The sequence below is a fragment of the Mustela erminea genome, chromosome 3 (assembly GCF_009829155.1).
Source record: "Mustela erminea isolate mMusErm1 chromosome 3, mMusErm1.Pri, whole genome shotgun sequence".
Classification (NCBI taxonomy): Eukaryota; Metazoa; Chordata; class Mammalia; order Carnivora; family Mustelidae; genus Mustela; species Mustela erminea.
This window is the reverse complement of record NC_045616.1, coordinates 105094316-105111648: the sequence shown is the minus strand read 5'-3', so window position 1 is coordinate 105111648 and position 17333 is coordinate 105094316. Positions and strand designations below refer to the sequence as shown.

The 17333-nt window shown below is 43.6% G+C and overlaps 1 protein-coding gene across 6 annotated transcripts in view; it reads left to right on the top strand.

Annotated features, from left to right (window-relative positions):
* DOCK2 (dedicator of cytokinesis 2) overlaps positions 1–17333 on the top strand; it is a 409502-nt gene that overhangs the window by 362359 nt on the left and 29810 nt on the right. For 5 of the 6 annotated variants that reach the window (XM_032337047.1, XM_032337049.1, XM_032337052.1 and 2 more), the window contains exons 35-40: positions 1559–1702; positions 5841–5997; positions 7926–7966; positions 11633–11723; positions 12524–12643; positions 16224–16313. In XM_032337047.1, the coding sequence (XP_032192938.1) occupies positions 1559–1702; positions 5841–5997; positions 7926–7966; positions 11633–11723; positions 12524–12643; positions 16224–16313 (643 nt within the window). The remainder of the gene's footprint in view (positions 1–1558; positions 1703–5840; positions 5998–7925; positions 7967–11632; positions 11724–12523; positions 12644–16223; positions 16314–17333) is intronic. The other variant, XM_032337048.1, reaches the window with a different exon arrangement.

The following is a 17333-nucleotide window of genomic DNA, read 5'->3' as shown; positions in this document are numbered from 1 at the left end:
CAATCCACCAAAATGTTCACTTCTTTTACCTCTTTGCTATGAACTAGTTCTTGCTAGTTTTTCCTTTTTTCTCTTCTAATCTTAGACAGACGTTGATCATGACCAACATACCTGAAACCCACGCAAGACACGGGGGCTGGACCAGATGCTCTCTGGGCACTGCCTCCTTTAGCTGCATTTACTCTCTGATCCCGGTGTCACGGAGCTGGCCCTTGAGGCTCATGGGAGGGGCTTGTCTGAGGAAACCAGAACAAGCTGGTTGGATGGGCAAGCTAGGACCGGAACTAGCTCTGCCTGACTGCAGGGCTCATGCCTGAGTGAGGCAGTGCACCATGGTCCCCACAGCACTTGCAGTCAGGACCCTGTTTGGTTTTAACATCTTACTGAGATATAATTTATATACTATTCAGCCCACTAAAAGTGTACAATTCAATGGCTTTTAGTATATTTGCAGAGCTGTACGATCATAACCACAATCTGATGAACATTTTTTTTCCCTCCCAAAAGAAACCCTATGTCCTTTAGCCACTGCCCCCCCTACTTTCTGTCCCTGTGAATTTGTCTGGTCTGCACATTTCATATAAATGGAATCAATATATGGTCCTTGGTGCCTGGCTTCTTACCCACGAGGGTCACCCCACACTGTAGCAGGTATAAAGTGCTTAATTCATTTTTGTGGCTGACTGATATTTCACTGTTTAGACACATCCCATTTTGTTTATTCACTTACCTATTAATGGATATTTCTGCTGTTTCTACTTTTTCAACTATTAGGAACGACGATGCTATGAACATTTGTGTGTAAGGTTTTGTGAGGACATATGCTTACGGTTCTCTTGGGTAAAACCAAGGAGTGGAATTGCTGGGTCATCTGGTAACTCTATTTGGTCTTTTGAAGAACCATGAGACTGTTTTTTTAAAATACCAGACCACTCCTATTCCTACCAGGTGTGTGTGAAGAGTTCCAGTTTCTCCCCATTCTCCCCAATACTTGTTAATAATCTGTCTTACTAATTAGAGCCATCCTAGTGGCTGTGAAAGTGATATCATTGCCATTTTGATTTGCATTTCCTTGATGGCTCATGATGTTGAGCATTTTTTCATGTGCATATTGGCCAATTATATATAGCTGGAGAAAGACATTGGGTTTTAACCCTGAACCCACCACCTAGCATCTCTATAACTTTGGGCCAATCACCATCATTAACCTCAGCATCTCCAGCTGTAAAATGGGAAGAATAAGCTTGTGGTTATTTTAAAGACTGAATAACTCTAAAGCATCTGGCACACAGCAGGTAAAGCTAGTAAGTATACTTTGTTCAGACACCTGATCCCCAGTTTCTGTCTCCATGTCAATTGTACCCTTTCCCCAAGAAGGACTTCACTGAAAGTTTGATACTGTGGCTCAGACATCCCAGATTTCTTCCTAGTTGCATATTCTCTGATGTGTATGATTCTCTGCTATAACTCGGACTTGGGGTTCTTTTTCCAATCGTTTTTGAATATTTTAACTTCAGCAACAAAAGCAAAACTAAAGGCCTTTCTCTAATCCTCACAGTGATCCTCCTTCCCCCACTCTGGAGGCAGAGCAGATTCCCAGCAATACCCTGTCCCCCTTCTGTCACTGTGCACAACCCTCACTAAACACATGGATTGCGAAGGTAGCTCAGCCAGAAGGAGAAGCTCACTGTCTGCCCCTCGGGTGGGTATCGAGACTCACTGTCCAGGGGAAAAAGTGACATTTTGCCCGAGTCAATGTTTATTTTAAAGTTCTAAAAAAGAAAATCTAAATATTGACCATAAGTGAAACCATTTACGATGCTGGCAATTTCCATTTTTATAAGCGGATAGGGCTCTGTGGTAGTCTTCAGATGATCAGCAGGGTTTTCAAATCCTTCCTGAGCGATTATTTATAAAAGGAATCCTTAGAGGTTGAGGAAATTAAAAGCAGCTGATTATTTTTGCTCCTGAGATAGAGGTGTGAATGATTTCTATAAAACCAATCAAATCCAACCAGAGGAGTCAAGGTCCCATTAGAATGTCCAGCAGCCAGGTCCTTGCTTCTTCCTTTGAACTTTCTGAGCCTCAGTTTCCTTATCTGGAAATTGGGGATAAAAATACTATCCATCTCTTAGAGGGTTTTTTTTTTAATATTATGCAAGAGAAGTCATGTAAAGTGCTTAGCACAATTTCTGATAACTAGTTAAGTAGTCTGAAAATATTAGCTATTTTTATTGTTGTTCTTCAGGTAGATGCTGATGTGGTTATTTGAAGCCATGAGCCTACCTCTCATTTCTCCTCCAGGCTAGTCACTGTCAGTTCCTCCAACTATTCTTCTCAGCCCTTCATTCAGGGCTTCCACTGGCATGTAGGGCCTCCCGTGGGCAAACACAATCTTGTGAGTACATGGCTTAGGAATATGATGGTGCCTCTGTGAATAGATCAGGGCTTCCCTTCCTGTGGCAGCTGCAGCCCTGCTTTAGGGCATAGAGTGGGGCTGAATTTCAGCCTTTATGGGCTCTTGTACAGTGCACAAGCCATGCAACCTTACACAACACCCCACTCCTCCTTATCCTCAGAAATGTCCTCAGAGCCCACTGCCATTTGTCCATAACTGTCTTAATGTGAGGGTCCCACACTAAATGGAATAATTAGACACTCTGTCCTGCTTTATTCCATCTGGAATAGAACGGAAAAATTCCATTGAGAATTTTTCCAGAAGTGGCAAGGGAGGTGGAAAGCTGAAGAGGACAGAGAATGTGTGCTCTGGGTCCAAGATCCCACCCAAATCAGTTCATTATCTGAAAGAGGGCCTGTCATACGTGGTGCTGCACACATCATTTTTAAAGGAATAAGTGAAAACCCAGTTCCATCAGCACTGACAGAGTCGGCCTGGGCTCCTCCCTCCGAAGGCCTCCCACACTGAATGCAAATCAATTCCAGGGCAGGGTGAGCTCCCTCCAGGCCCCTCAAGGCAGGAGCATAGACATGGAATGGCGGGCAAGTGCTCTGCCACCTCTCCTTCCATTGAGTGAGGAATTATCTGCATCAATTAGAGGTTCCCAGGACCATTTTTCATTGTACTTATTTTCAACTGAGGGCTCAAAGGAGCTGGGTGACCTTGGCAGGACCTGTGGGCCTCATGCCTCCTCTATAGATTGATGATGTTAATAAGGCCCAACTCAAGGAAATTTTTAAGTATTAAACAAGACAATAAATAAAGTGGGTTTGCACAGCATCTAGAACACAGGAAGTACTCAATACATGATAGTATTACTATACTACAGTTAGTTTTTATTTCTGTATCTGCTTCCCCTGCTACACTGTGATTTCCTGGAAGTCAGTGTCTTAATGATTTCTGAATCCCTAGTTCCTAGAACAATATCTGTTGAGTGGATTGGTGAATGGTGGGTGATGGTAGATGGTGAACAGCTGGGTGATTTCCAAACAATCTGCTCATCTATCTCACCAATCCTAGACCGTATGAGCAGCTTTCTTACCCTATGCCTAAAGAATAGTGAAACTAAGAAAGCCAGGACTGTGTTCTCCTAAACCCATGCTTCACAAAGGACCTATAGCACTAGCATCATCCAGGAGCTTTTTAGAAACACAGAATTTAGGGCCCGAGCCCAGATCTACTGAACCAGAATCTATTAACAGAATCTGCTAAGCCCCAGGTTATTCCCATGGGCACTGAACTTTGCAAAGCCCTGGACTAAAGGAGTTGTTCTTCATGTTGCCTGCGTATTGGAATCACCTAGAGAACTTTAAAAATAAAATACTGCTACCTGGCTCCCACTCCCAGAGATACAAAGTCATTGATTTTAGGGTGGGCATTGAGCTTTATAAAATGCTCCCCTGGGGATTCTAACATGTAGTTGGGACTGAGAACCACTAGTCTGGCTGCACTTAGGTGGTGAGATACCTTCTGGGTCTGAGCTTCCTGGGAGGCCGTGAGGTATCACACTCCAAACACTGGACAAACTTTGTTGCATTGTTATTAGCTTGGGAAGCAGGCTTGGAAGTGACTGTCCCAGAAGGAGTCAGGCACAGCTGTGACGGAGCCAGACAGGCCTAAATCACAGAGCAATTTGCATCTCTCATTCAGAGCCAGGGAACAGGTGCTTCTCCCACGGAGAAGATGGATTTGTCTGATCACAGCCACAGTTTGAGATGTCGCCTCCTTGCAGCCTGGTTTGGCTTCTGGGAGGAAATGACCCTCCAAAGTCCTTGCCTTTCTCACCTTTCCCTCCTAGGAGCTCTTGGGACCTAAGCTGCCACAGGGAAAGTAGCCAGAAACAAATAGTAGCCTGGGTAATTCTTGTCTACTCAAGATGCCTGAGAACAAACCACAATGTTTCTCTGTGGGAAAATAAGGAAGTATTTGGCTTGATTCCCAAGGTCACCACTTATTACAAGAGTGATTTGGGAAGGTCATTTAACCTCTCTGAGCCTTGATTCCCTCATCTATAAAGTGAGGGGAATAATTTTTACTAGTCATAATTATCATGATGATTTCTTAAGAAAAAGTAATGAGGGAAAAAATAGAAAAGAAAAGAAAGAAGGAAAAGTAATTAGTACAGTGTCTGGTGCAGAATAAGTGATTAATAAAAAGCAGTCATTAATCAAAATTTTAATCCATCTGTCTCCCTTTGCCTAGTCTGTGGACCTCCTGAAAGTAGACATGATTTTTTTTTATATATTTCTTATTTTTGTCTTTCTCCCCATACCCACCCCACACAATGCCTATTATATTGCCCAGCAACTAATAGATGCTTAAGAAATGTCACATTTTTTATTTTTACTTTTTAAAATTTAGAATACCAATATGACAACAAATGTATATTTTTCAAATAATATATGCACATTTAAATTTTAAAAACGAGTACTTTCTCCTCCACCCTCCCACCTAGACCCCTTGTCAGAAGCAACAGCCATTAAGAGTTTGGTGTTTGTCCTTCCTGACCATGTCTGCTACATACAGAAATATGTGATGCAGACGTGCAAGTCTACTTAACAAATGCTGGAGCCAGAATGTTGATCTTTAACAACTGTGTGACCTTGGACAAGTTAGTTGGCCTCACTGTGTCTTAGATTCCCCAACTGCAAACATCCCATCTCCTAAGACAATGATGGGAGATTGAATGATTTACCATTTGTGAGACGTTTGGAATAATGCCTCGGACATGGTAAGTTCTATATGAGCTGGTTAAATAAAAAACAAATATTGTTCTGAGACTTAATTTTTCTGAGTGACCTGTATATTTTATGCAGAGCTTTTTGTGTCAAAGCATATTACTGTCTCATACTTTTTAATGTCTTCATAGAACTAAATTTTGTGAATATGCTTTAATTTATTAACCATTTGCCTATTGATGGACACTTAAGATGGTTTCAACTATTTCACTGTAGACACAATTTGTAAGTATTATAAATCTTTGCATGCTTCTGGGAATATTCCTTTCAAATAGATTCCCTGAAGTAGAATTGTTGAGCCAGAGATCGAGTATGTACACTTAAAAATTTTGATAGATATTGTGAAAATTGCTACTCAAAAGGTTGTACTGATTTACTCCCTAGGTGGGTGTGTACAAGTCACCATTTCCCCACACCATTGTCCACACTGGACATTTTTTCCCCCATTCTGATGGTGGGTGGAAAAATTAAGTATTTGCTAAACTATATGGACAAATAAGTGTGTAAATGAATATGTGATTGAATCAATGAACAAAATGGGTCAACACATGAACCAGGAGAACTTGGATTCACTGGATTATCTGCTCCCCTCCCCCACTGGCACACTGGCCATGAGCTCACTGACCTCCCTTCTCTGCCCACAGCCTGATGGAGTGTGCTGCAGAGCACCCAACTATTTTCAAGTCGGTGGAAAACTTTGTGAACCTGGTGAAAGGCCTCCTGGAGAAGCTGCTCGATTACCGGGGTGTGATGGCGGACGAGAGCAAAGACAACCGCATGAGCTGCACCGTGAATCTGCTGGTGTGTGGGCTTGGCCACCTCGCCCCAAGGCCCCATCAGACCAGAGTCCTTGGGGCAGGCCTGGTGTGGGGTTTTGCTGTGCTTTTGATAGAGAAGTAGTGCTCAGGGCTTCGCAAACCAGACAAAAGTGAGATTGAATCCCTACTCTGCCACCTGCTTTCTCTGTGTCTTGAGGCCAATAACTTCATTACACGCTCAAGTTTCCTCATTGATGAAATGGGAATGAGTGTTTTCTTTAGTATTAAAGAAATACATCATATGGAAGGGAAGTGGCCCTAGAAAATGGTGTAGAGTATGAGCTCTGGAGTTACATAGCACCTGGGTTCTCATCCTACCTCTGAAAATTAATAAAGCAGACAAGTCCAAGAAGTTTTCTGAAGGGTTTCATTGTCTTATCTGTTCTATAGAGAAAATAACTGTAGCTATTTCTTGGGTTCTGCAGTCCAGGGGCATAGTTAAATGCTTACTAATATTACTTTCTTTCTCCTATGGATTGGAGTAATCGAATAACCAGAATTTACAGCAAAGTAGAATGGTCCAGGCTAACCAGAGCAGCTAATCTCAAGTCCAGGCCCTTACCCCCTCTACCACATGACCTGCCAAGAGTCATGAAAAGTCTCCCTTCGTATGTCCTGCCATACGGTCATGGGACAGGTAGTAGCAACCCTAGCACTTCACACCATCACTGGTTTAAATTAATGAAGTTGGCCAAAAGACCATGCGGCATCCATTGTCTCAATACCCCCTGCCATGCTCAATGCTCCGGAAATATAAATCCTGTCCTGTAGCTTCTTTGTGTAGTCTCTGTTTGCCCTAAGTGGACTCCCTTTTTAACAGCCTAGATATTGCCATTGATTTTTTGAAAGGCCAAGGGGAGTTTAAAAATCCTGATTACAGCAGAAAGGAGTTCACAGCTAATAACTCCACCAGGTCCAATTTACATAAAGAACAGGAAGAGGGGTTTTCCAGGGGTTTAGCAATTTCTCTCTATGGAGAGGCAGAAGTTAGTTGCAGAAAATGACCTTCAACAGTCAAACTCTGACCAGGGAAAGAGTTTGGAACAGGCTGATCCACAAGCAATTTTAATTAGACCTTGCTAGCTTGGTGTGGTGTAAACATGGCATCAGGAAGGAGGACAGGAGGAGGGTATCGGGTAGCTGAGGTCTAGTGTGGCTCTGCCACCCGCTCACTGTGTACCCAAGAGCACACCACCTCCTCTCTCTGAGCTTCCAGTGCCCCTGGGTACACTGGGTTAAACCAGGTCTTCTCAATGTATGGCTCAAGGGTCAGACCATGACCTCTTGGCTCAGAACTTGTGAGGGCTCATTTACAAATGCATGAGATTAGGTGGAAATTAGGTGGAGCCCAGGGTTACTACTAGTCTACATGACCCCCAAGCCTAAGTTGGGCTTCCTAATATTGCCAAGTTTAAGTGTTTTTGACTGTGGAGTCTCCTCGTAACTCCTCATACTGCTGTACCAACAGGAGTTATGATCCATTATTCTCCCTGAGATCTATTACTATTCCTATTACTCTGATCACTGCTATTACAGCTTCATCAGAGTACTAGGTCTGAGCTTGCCAGCATCAAGCTGGGCTGCCTTTTGTTGCAGACTCTGTCAAAGTGGACTGCCTCCGTCTTGATGGTGCCCCGTTCAGCACAGCAAATAGCTCAACTTCACCCCTGATATATGATGGTTGGGGTACCCCCTCTTTCCCTATACAGTCTAAGATTCAGGGAAGTGACTCTCAAGGAAGAATCCCTTAAGAAGGGTGTTTGATACATTCAGGGAAGTAAATTTTGTGCTCCCATCTCAGGGCCCCCAGATAGAAAAGAGCAGTCTTTCTTTCATCTCCTTCTCTACGCCCTCTACTCCTGCCATTCTGCAAAGAAAAACACTCATCACTGTTTTTCCTCCACTCCCTAGAATTTCTACAAAGATAACAACCGGGAAGAGATGTACATAAGGTAAGATTTTTGTTTTCTAAAACCCAGACCTGCTGTGTCATTCTCTTGCTCTGTATCCTTTGGTGGTTCCCCACTGTCTTCAGGATAGAATGTAAACTTATCTTCTGAACACTAGGTCCCTCTCTGTCTGATTCCTATCAATGTTTCCAGATTCAACTCCTTTCATTCTCCTATAAACAGCCCCCCATACTACATGGACTACTGTGACCTGCCGTACTGTTTTGCTGTGTCCACAGGCCACACTTTCTTTAACCATCTTTGTGGACTGAGCTGCTGAATTGCATCTACATTTGTTGAAGGCTGGCACATGAGGCCCAAGTCCAGGGTTTATGAAGCATGTAGTGAGACCATTGGCCAGCCCAGTTTCAAAGAGAAAAAAAATACCAAGATGCATGATATCTGCTTCCTTGTAGGCACTTAAAAGACATTTATTTGAATATATCACGAAGTGGGGCTTTTTGGGGATATTAGCCTGCAGCAAAAAACTCCCTTGCCAGTTTTTCTCAGAATCTCATATTTTTTTTCACCAAGGTTTTTTGTTGTTGTTGTTGTTATTTTTACTCATTACAAAAATAATGCATACTTATTACCAAAACAACAGCAACAAAAAACTTATAAAATATAGACAAAAACAAAAGAAATGACATAAACTACCATAATCCATACATATTCTAGACCCTTTTATATTTATGTATAGATAGAATTCTATGCATGCATATTTTTTACAAAAATGAGATCATATTGCTCATAATTTATTCTTTGCTTGACAAGAATTTCATGTCAACAGATGAATTTCAACATCATTTTTAATGAAACTATAAAATTCTCTTTCCAGAATATACCATAATTTATATAGCCAGTCCCATATTGTTGAACATTTAGGTTGTTTCCAACTTTTTTCTATCATAAATAGCACAATGACAAAATTTTTAGACATATGTCTTTTGTGCCCAAGATCTGTCTTGCACATATCCTCGTGAGACAAGAGCCCACAAAGAGAAATTGTCCGGAAGTTTGACAAGCATTTTCAAGTCTTTTGACCCATTCTGTCAATGGCCAGAGACTCCAAGTCTGAACCTACTCTGCTATTACTGCAGATATTTTTAGGTACTTAGTTTAGCATTATTCCAGGAATAGGAACTATCATTTGGATAAAAGATAATTCCATAGGCTATCCTAAGCTTAGACAGTATTTATAACATCACTAGACAGGACTTATTATAGCAGTACAAAGCTATGGAGTCCAAAGGGCCTGGGGTCTTCACCTTGTCTTCTCTGTGACCCTTGATAAATTTACCCAGTCTCTCCGGGCTGAAGTTTCCCCTTATAGAATGTTTCCATTCTACCTTCTGTTTTGAGGATTAAATGAGATGCTATAGGTAAAGTGTCTGGCACATAGATCCATCCCTCCAACCTCTTTTCTCTCCTTCCCATTTTAGAAACACAGATGGTGAGCCCCAGATCTCCATAAGCTCTGGAGATTTGAGTTCTGTTGTAATCTAGGAAAACTGCATTTGCCTAAACCAAACAATGTAACAGGGTATAGTCAGAAAACCTGTTCTGTTTGGCAGGCATAGTATTTAAAAACATTTTTAAATTGGTTGCCAAAATTTGAAAATCTAGAGATTTTACATAAAAATAAGAATTTCCCTCTTCTAAAAAACTCAGAAGGTGTAGCAACACTGTGCCCTCCTTTTGTCCTGACAAATCTGGAGTACTCTGGCCATTACTCTGTCTCCATTCCCCATTGAATTTTACCCTGCTTACCTCACTCAAGCTGCCCATCTGGCCTGTGTAGGTGTTTGAGCTTGAATCCCTGGTCAGGTCCATCAGGATGTTTTCCTTTGGCATCTATAGTAGATCACCAAATCCTTGAGTTGGCAAAGGAGAGAAGAGGGTGCCTTTGTTGATCAAGTAGCTGAAGGTAGCAGGAAATCTGTCCCTCTGGCTGCTCTCTTAAAGGTTTTTGGACCCAGCCATCTAGGGATTTAAGGGACCAAGGATGGGCAAGAAGATATAAGACAGGATTCACCATGCATATAGAAAACCTCTAAAGAAACCTATAAGAGCCTGTAAAGGTAGAACATATGCTCAACACTCCCTATATGCAAGCCACATGTAATTCCACTGATAGCTCTGATTGATGGGAAGAAAAGTGAGGGACAAGAGTGCAATAGCCATGATTGTAAAGGCAGAAATTGTTGATGCTGAAACCTGATTCCACCTATTTCTTGCTCTACTTTAACTTAAATCTGTGTTCTTTTTCGTTGTTGTTGTTTTTAAAGATTTTGTTTATTTATTTGACAGAGAGGGAACATAAGCAGGGGGAGTGGGAGAGAGAGAGACTCCCCACTGAGCAGGGAGCCTGATGCAGGGTTTGATCCCAGGACTCTGTGATCATGACCTGAGCCAAAGCCTAACTACTGAGCCACCCAGGGGCCCCAAATCTCTTTTCTTATCTATGAAAGGATGATTGGGAGGATGAATTGATATGACATATAAAGTACCCATTTGTTGGATGAATGAAAAAGCAAATCTTTCTACCTGAGATATTTATCTCTCCCTCATCCCCTTACTTTTAGATCCTAGCCCAACTGCCATGCTATAGAAACTTTTTCTAGAAGTCCCTCCTCTCTACACCTAGATGAATTCTGTTCTCATGGTACCACAGACCTCTCCTTCACCACATAGATCACACATGAATTTTTGAAATGTAGAGTCATCCCAGGGTTCAGAACCGGAACTTCATATTGCAAAGGGAGAGAAGGTGGAAATGTGGTTGTGGTTGAATAGTGTATTTTTCCTACTGACAGCTCAAGGTCTCCACATGGATATCCAATCTTGAGGCCCGGATCCACTTGTTTTTCTTACCAGAAAACACACTTGTTTTATACCAAGAGAACACTGAAGACAGCTGTCCTTTATAGTGCTGTGGCTTTTTCATTCTCCTGGACTGGTACAATGTTTAGAACACAGGCTCTGGAAACAATGAGCTTGGGATCATGTTCCAGCTATTCCAATTATTAACACAAGACTTTTTTTTTTTTCAAAAATTTTTTTTTAAGATTTTTATTTATTTATTTGTCACAGAGAGAGAGAGCACAAGCAGGCAGAGTAGCGGGCGGAGGCAGAGAAAGAGAAGCAGGCTCCCCACTGAGCAAGAAGCCCAATGCGGGACTTGATCCCAGGACACTGGGATCATGACCTGCACTGAAGGCAGCGGCTTAACCACCCAGGCGTCCTAACACAAAACTTCTGATGAGTTATTCATCTTGCCTTCCTTAATTTCCCTTACTTGTCATATTGCATTGGCCAGAATCTTCAGTATCAAGTTGCATACTGGCTGGGATGGTACTTAAATTCTCTAGGCCATAGTCTTTTCATCTGGAAGTGAGAATTCTCAAAAAACCCATCTCCCAGGGTTGCCATGAGGATTAAATGATCTAAGGCTTTCAAAATACTTAGCGTGCTACCTCTCACACACGACGTATCTCACTAACACTAAAGGCTGCTGTCGTTGCCCATGTAGGAGGAGCTGATTATCGAAAATAGAGGACTCCTTTGTGATCCTACGTAGTGCCTAGTTGTTCTGTATGACTCTCACCTGGCCTTACCTCCTGCCTCCTTGTCACCGAACTTGGTAACCTAGCATATTTCCCTGCACAGGTACCTGTACAAACTCCGTGATCTTCACTTGGACTGTGAAAATTACACAGAGGCTGCCTACACACTCCTTCTCCATACCTGGCTTCTCAAGGTACTGCCCTTCCAATGAAAGTGATTTGTGCTAGGATCTCTGTGGGGCCCCAACAACAAATTAAAGAGTTGAGAAATAAATAGAGAAAGAGAGAAAGGAAAGAAAGAGAGAAAAAGAGGTAGAAAATGAGGGAGAAAGAGAAAAACAGAAAGGAAGGGAAGAGATGGAAAGAAAAGGGGAAAGTAAGGAAAGAGATGAAAGAAAAGGAAAGGGAAAGGAATATGAAAGGAAAGGAAAGGAAAGAAAAGGAAAAAAGAGTTAGCCAAAAAATTTTGTTTTGCTCTGTCCCCAAACTCTTGACCTGGCCAGTTACTTCTCTACACTGCTTTCCCTGGTCATATAAAGTTTCAAGTGACATTCACATTTAGCAACAATAAACGCCCCCCCCCCACAAGATATGTTTTACTATTTTATATAACATCCAAAAATCAACTATAAATCATCAGCATGCCCAGTAAGCTGTTTTCTATCTCTTGAAAACAGTATTGTAACTGGACAACATCTAAAGGATTTCCTTTGGCTTTTGAAAAGCTGGGACCCTGTCTTATAGGGGTTCAGAGAAAATACCTACAAATCATACACATGAGCCAAGAGAGAATAAGCACCACTTGGCAAAAATCAGGAGGCACTTCCCAGATGGTTATTGCAGCCCAGCAAATCTCTGACCACTCACAGCTAGGGTGGTGGGCAAGCTGGCAGAGGTGCTGGCAGGGCTTCCTCTTGCTTCTCATTAGTGAGGAAGATACCTGCCTCTGGCTGCCTCTCAGCCCTGGGTGACTTTGTGTGTCTTTTCTTCTCAGTGGTCGGATGAGCAGTGTGCCTCACAGGTCATGCAGACCGGCCAGCAACACCCCCAGACTCACCGACAGCTGAAGGAGACGCTCTATGAGATCATCATAGGCTACTTTGACAAAGGAAAGGTAATTTGTCCCTGTCTTTCCTCTCTCTGTGTGACCTTATATATGGGAAAGTCGGTTCCTTCCTATTCTCTGCACCCCATCCATCTACAGGTCTGGTCAGCTCTCCCTCCCAATTCTAAGTCTGATCACTTGACTCCACCTTCTCACCACCTCGATTCAAGTCCATTGTTCACTTGGCTACTCAATGGGTTCTCAGCAATCTGCCTGTTTCCTCCATTGCCTCCAACAGATCATCCTTCAGACAGAAAATGGGGATCATTAAACATACACTGGATCTCATCATTCTCCTGTTTACAGTCATCCCCATGGCTCTCCCTCATTCCACCAGAATGGTTACACAATCCTGATCATGACCTGTGAGGGCCCATGTGAGCTGTCCTCTGACTGCTTCCCTATTTCATCCCTGCCAGCTCCCACATGTTGTACGCCACACTCCTTTCCACATCGGGTTCTTTGCACTTGCTTTTCCCACCTTTGAACGTTTTTCTCCATAGCTTTCCATCACAGGCTCCTTCTCACAGCTCAGAGCTCTGCTCAGACATCACGTCCTCAACGACTTTCCCCGACCAACCTAGACAAAACAGAATTTTAGCATGCCATGAACACAGAGACTTGTCCACTGCTGAATCCCCATTGTCAAGCACAGAGCCTGACATGTGAGGTCAAATAAATATGTGTTGAACAAGTGAATGAATCGAGTGACTGAATGACACTGTGATGCTATCACTGATTTTTAACAGTAAGGACAAAATGTTTGGTTGGGTTTGGTCAAGAGATTAGGCAGACCAACTGCTACCCACTCCCAGTCTCCAGGTGTCTTCAGGAAGCACCAACCCAAATGCATCCATTTGTCCTACAGGAGATGTGGCATGTCGGCTAACTGCTCAGGCTCCTTCCTGGATTCAAACCTTGCTCCTCTACTACCTACAGTTCCCTTGACCTCTTAGGGACTCCAGTTCCCACCCAAGATCGTGATACTAATAGTACGTACTTCCTAGTGTTGTTGTGCAAATTAGGTGAGAGAGCGCATGTCGAACAACTAGTCCTATCTTCTTAAGTTTTAGCTCTCACCTTTACCCTCCTCTGCCTTCAAGGCCCCAGTGACTCAGCCACTTCCTCCATCAAGCTTTTCTTGAGTCCTCCAGCTTACCTGCAGCTTTCCCTCTCCTCTGAATTACAAGGTCTCTTACAGCTTATGGGGACATAATTTAATGGACTTAATTTTGGTCTGTTCTGTCGCTGCCGTTCATTGTATCTGTCTTAGCCTGATCTCCCCACCTTCCCTGGAAAGACAAAATGAGGTAATGTCTGTAGAAGGGCTTATAAATTCCCAGGAGCTGAGCAGTTGGAAAGACTGTTTTGATAATTTACAATTATAAGCCTCTTGAGGGCAAAGAGTCTGCCATTTCTGGAACCTTCTGCCCTACTGGCATCAAGGCAGAGCTCACGATTGGTTTACAGCTAATTCGGTCCATCACAGTGTGAATGCCCAGAAGGACATGTTGAACTTTATCCTCTGCAAAGTATCCAGTTCAACTCACTCGCTGCTGAGCAGAGAGGAAAAAGACACCATCCCTCATCTCCAACTGCTTATCATCTAGTTGGCAAAACAGACGTGCCAGTCATGATCTTTTTTACGTAGTACCCTTTGGAGTTGTACAATAATGGAGGATGAGGGAGGGAAAGTCAGTGCCAAGGTACTTTGGGAGCAGAGAAGAGGGAACAGATGGGTATAGCTTACTCTGATAGCCACTGCTGTGGAAGTTTCCAGAACAAGCCCAAACTCTTCAGCATCCCTTTACCTTCCTTTCTCCACATCTCCCCTCATGGAGATTTACTGCTCCAGAAACACACAAGGGCTTTCTCCTCCATTAGTCGACCTGTCAATACTTGTGAACTCCTGTATATCCCTTAAAACCCAGTTCTCACATCTATTTATGTGTATCTTTACCCACATGTGTTTCATGGAAGAAGAGACTGTGTCTTCTCCATATTTACATTTGTCCCATCACTGTATGGAATATCAAGTCTGGAAACCAGCAGGTGCTCCATAGTTACTATATGAGATTCAGAGGGATGAGTGACTGTCAGAGGTCCCAGTGACCATGTGGGCAGACTCAGGGAGAAATCTTAAGGTATCTGACTCCCTCCCTGGCCCCTTAGTTGTCTCTTAACACATGGGGAGAGCATTTCTGGCATATTATGGTAGGAAGTTGGCAAATACCTACACATGAGCCAGATAGTCCCCTGACCCAGCCCAGGGACTATATCACCATCTTTTCAGGCTTAAGAAAAGAAAAGCCCCAGCCCAGTCTGGTCTGTAGACTTGGTTCCTCCTGGCACATAAAGCATTTTTTATGCCCTTCACTAAGGTGTCCACGGGTTTACAGCCGTGGCTCCTCCACTCGGCACTTGCTTTTATTTATTTTTATGCTTGGATGCAGAGAGAGCATTTTTGCTACAAAGCACACACTACATTTTGGCAACCTCCCCTCTCTCCTTCCCCACCTCCCCTAGCTTCTTCATTTAGATGCATTTTCCATTTTAAACTGAATATGAAATGTGATGGGTGTCCCTTGAGATTGCCAGATCTCCAGCCCACTCTGCATCTCACCCGCCTCCCTGCAGAGACTCCCGACCCCCTTTAGTCTAAGATGGAAGGATGATCTATTGGGTTCAGTCTAAGAGCAGAGGAAACAGAAAATCCCCTATATCCAGGGTTTTTTTTTTTTTTTTAGCATTTTTTTTTTCAAATGGAAAAGACCTATTTATAAAAACGTCTTTTTTTTTGTTTGTTCTTTTTCTTTTTTTTTTGTTTTTTTTTTTTTTAAGAGAGGGACTGGGGGTGTGGGGCAGAGGGAGAGGAAGAGAGAGAATTTTAAGCAGGCTTCATGCCCAGTGCGGAACCCAACATGGGGCTCAATATCACAAACCTGAGATCATGACCTGAGCTGAAATCAAAAGTCAAATACTTAACCAGCTAAGCCATCCAGGTGCCCCTTACAGAAAGTTCTAATCACTCTTCCTATGCTCTAGTTCCAGATCCGTCCCCACCTCTATACAGCCCCTCCCAACTCATACACTCCAAATAACCCCATTAGGAAGTGACAGGTATAAAATTTTGGTTACATGAGATGAATAAGTTCTAGAGACCTGCTGTCCAACCTTAGGTCTATAGTTGACAATCCTCAGGTCACACCCAGGTGTGCATTCTAGCCCAGCTGTTGGTCAGGCGTGTGACCTGGGACAGTGTTTCTGTCTATCTGAACCTCCATTTCTCACTTGGGAAATGCAGATGTTACCAGTCACCTCCCAGATCAGCTGTGAAGAACCAAAGAGCATGCAACTAAAGTATTTATCCTCTTCTCTGACTGCTCCATTATTTGTCACAAAACTAGAGTGCGGGGCCGAGGAAGGGTCATGCTCCCTGTGAGGTAACTGGCTCGCTGTGCATGGGCTGGGCCTGGGTCTGAGAGGGGCTTGCAGTCCCAGGAGGCATGCTGCCGCAAGTCCCTTCCTCAGCAAGATTCTGCAAGCCTGGAGATGCCTCCTAACCTTTGTGTCCATGACCTTCCTATAGATGTGGGAAGAAGCCATCAGTCTGTGCAAGGAGCTGGCGGAACAGTATGAGATGGAGATCTTTGACTATGAGCTCCTGAGCCAGAACCTGGTAAGGTTGGGCGCCCAGGGCCTCGGGCTCCCCAGGGAGGCTGGCGAGAGGAAGTGGGAGGCCAGGTGGGGTCAGGACTACAGAAAAGGACTGGAAGTAGGGCCTGGGCTGAGGAAGGCTGCTGCAAGCCTTCCTTCCAGATGGGAATATTTCCAGAGAGAGTATTCTGGGAAAACTCATCAGCGACAGTTTCCCGGATGGAGTGGTAAGTACCTGCTTGGCACTGGGGCAGCCGCTGCTGTTCCATACCTGATAAACACTGGGCTACATTTGCAGTAAAATCCCCACAAATCACTAAGCCAATTAAATAAAAACGCAAATTTGTGCTTTCTGATTAACAGATAAATCACATTAAAATGCTCCCCATCTGGCCATTCCCCATTAGCTCCTCAGTGCTGGTGATTTGGTGGGGGTGAGTGGAAAGTGGGGGAAGCCAGCCTAGCCTGCTCATGCTGCAGATACGGGGCTTGGTGGGGAGGTGGCCTCTGTAGGGACAATGCAGGACACCCTGGCTGCTCCTACTGCTCAGACACTTCCCACAGATCTCCTGGCCCCCTCAGACCCAGGACCCCGATGTCCCATGCTGGCCTATTTGAAAGACCAGTCCAACTGTGTCCAGGAAACTCTAAAGCAAGAGGCAGAATGTGGAGAGATGATTTATGGCTCCTTTGAGGGGGAAATTGGTACTGAGTACAGTGTTCTTGTTAAAAACAGCCGACATGCAGACATGGAGACACGCATGCTTTCTCAACATGTGCATTCATGTGCTTTCACCAGACACACACTCATGGAGTGCACACTCATATACATACACCACATTCAGTACACATTTGTGTGCATACATACACACACAGAACACACGTTCGTTTGTACACATGCACACACATGTCCCGTACACAGTTATGTACATATGCACACACCTAACACGCATGCAATATACATGTGCACGTGTATGCACAGCACATGGGACACACACGTACCCATGAGACACATGGACACATGCATGTGCCTGGAACGCAT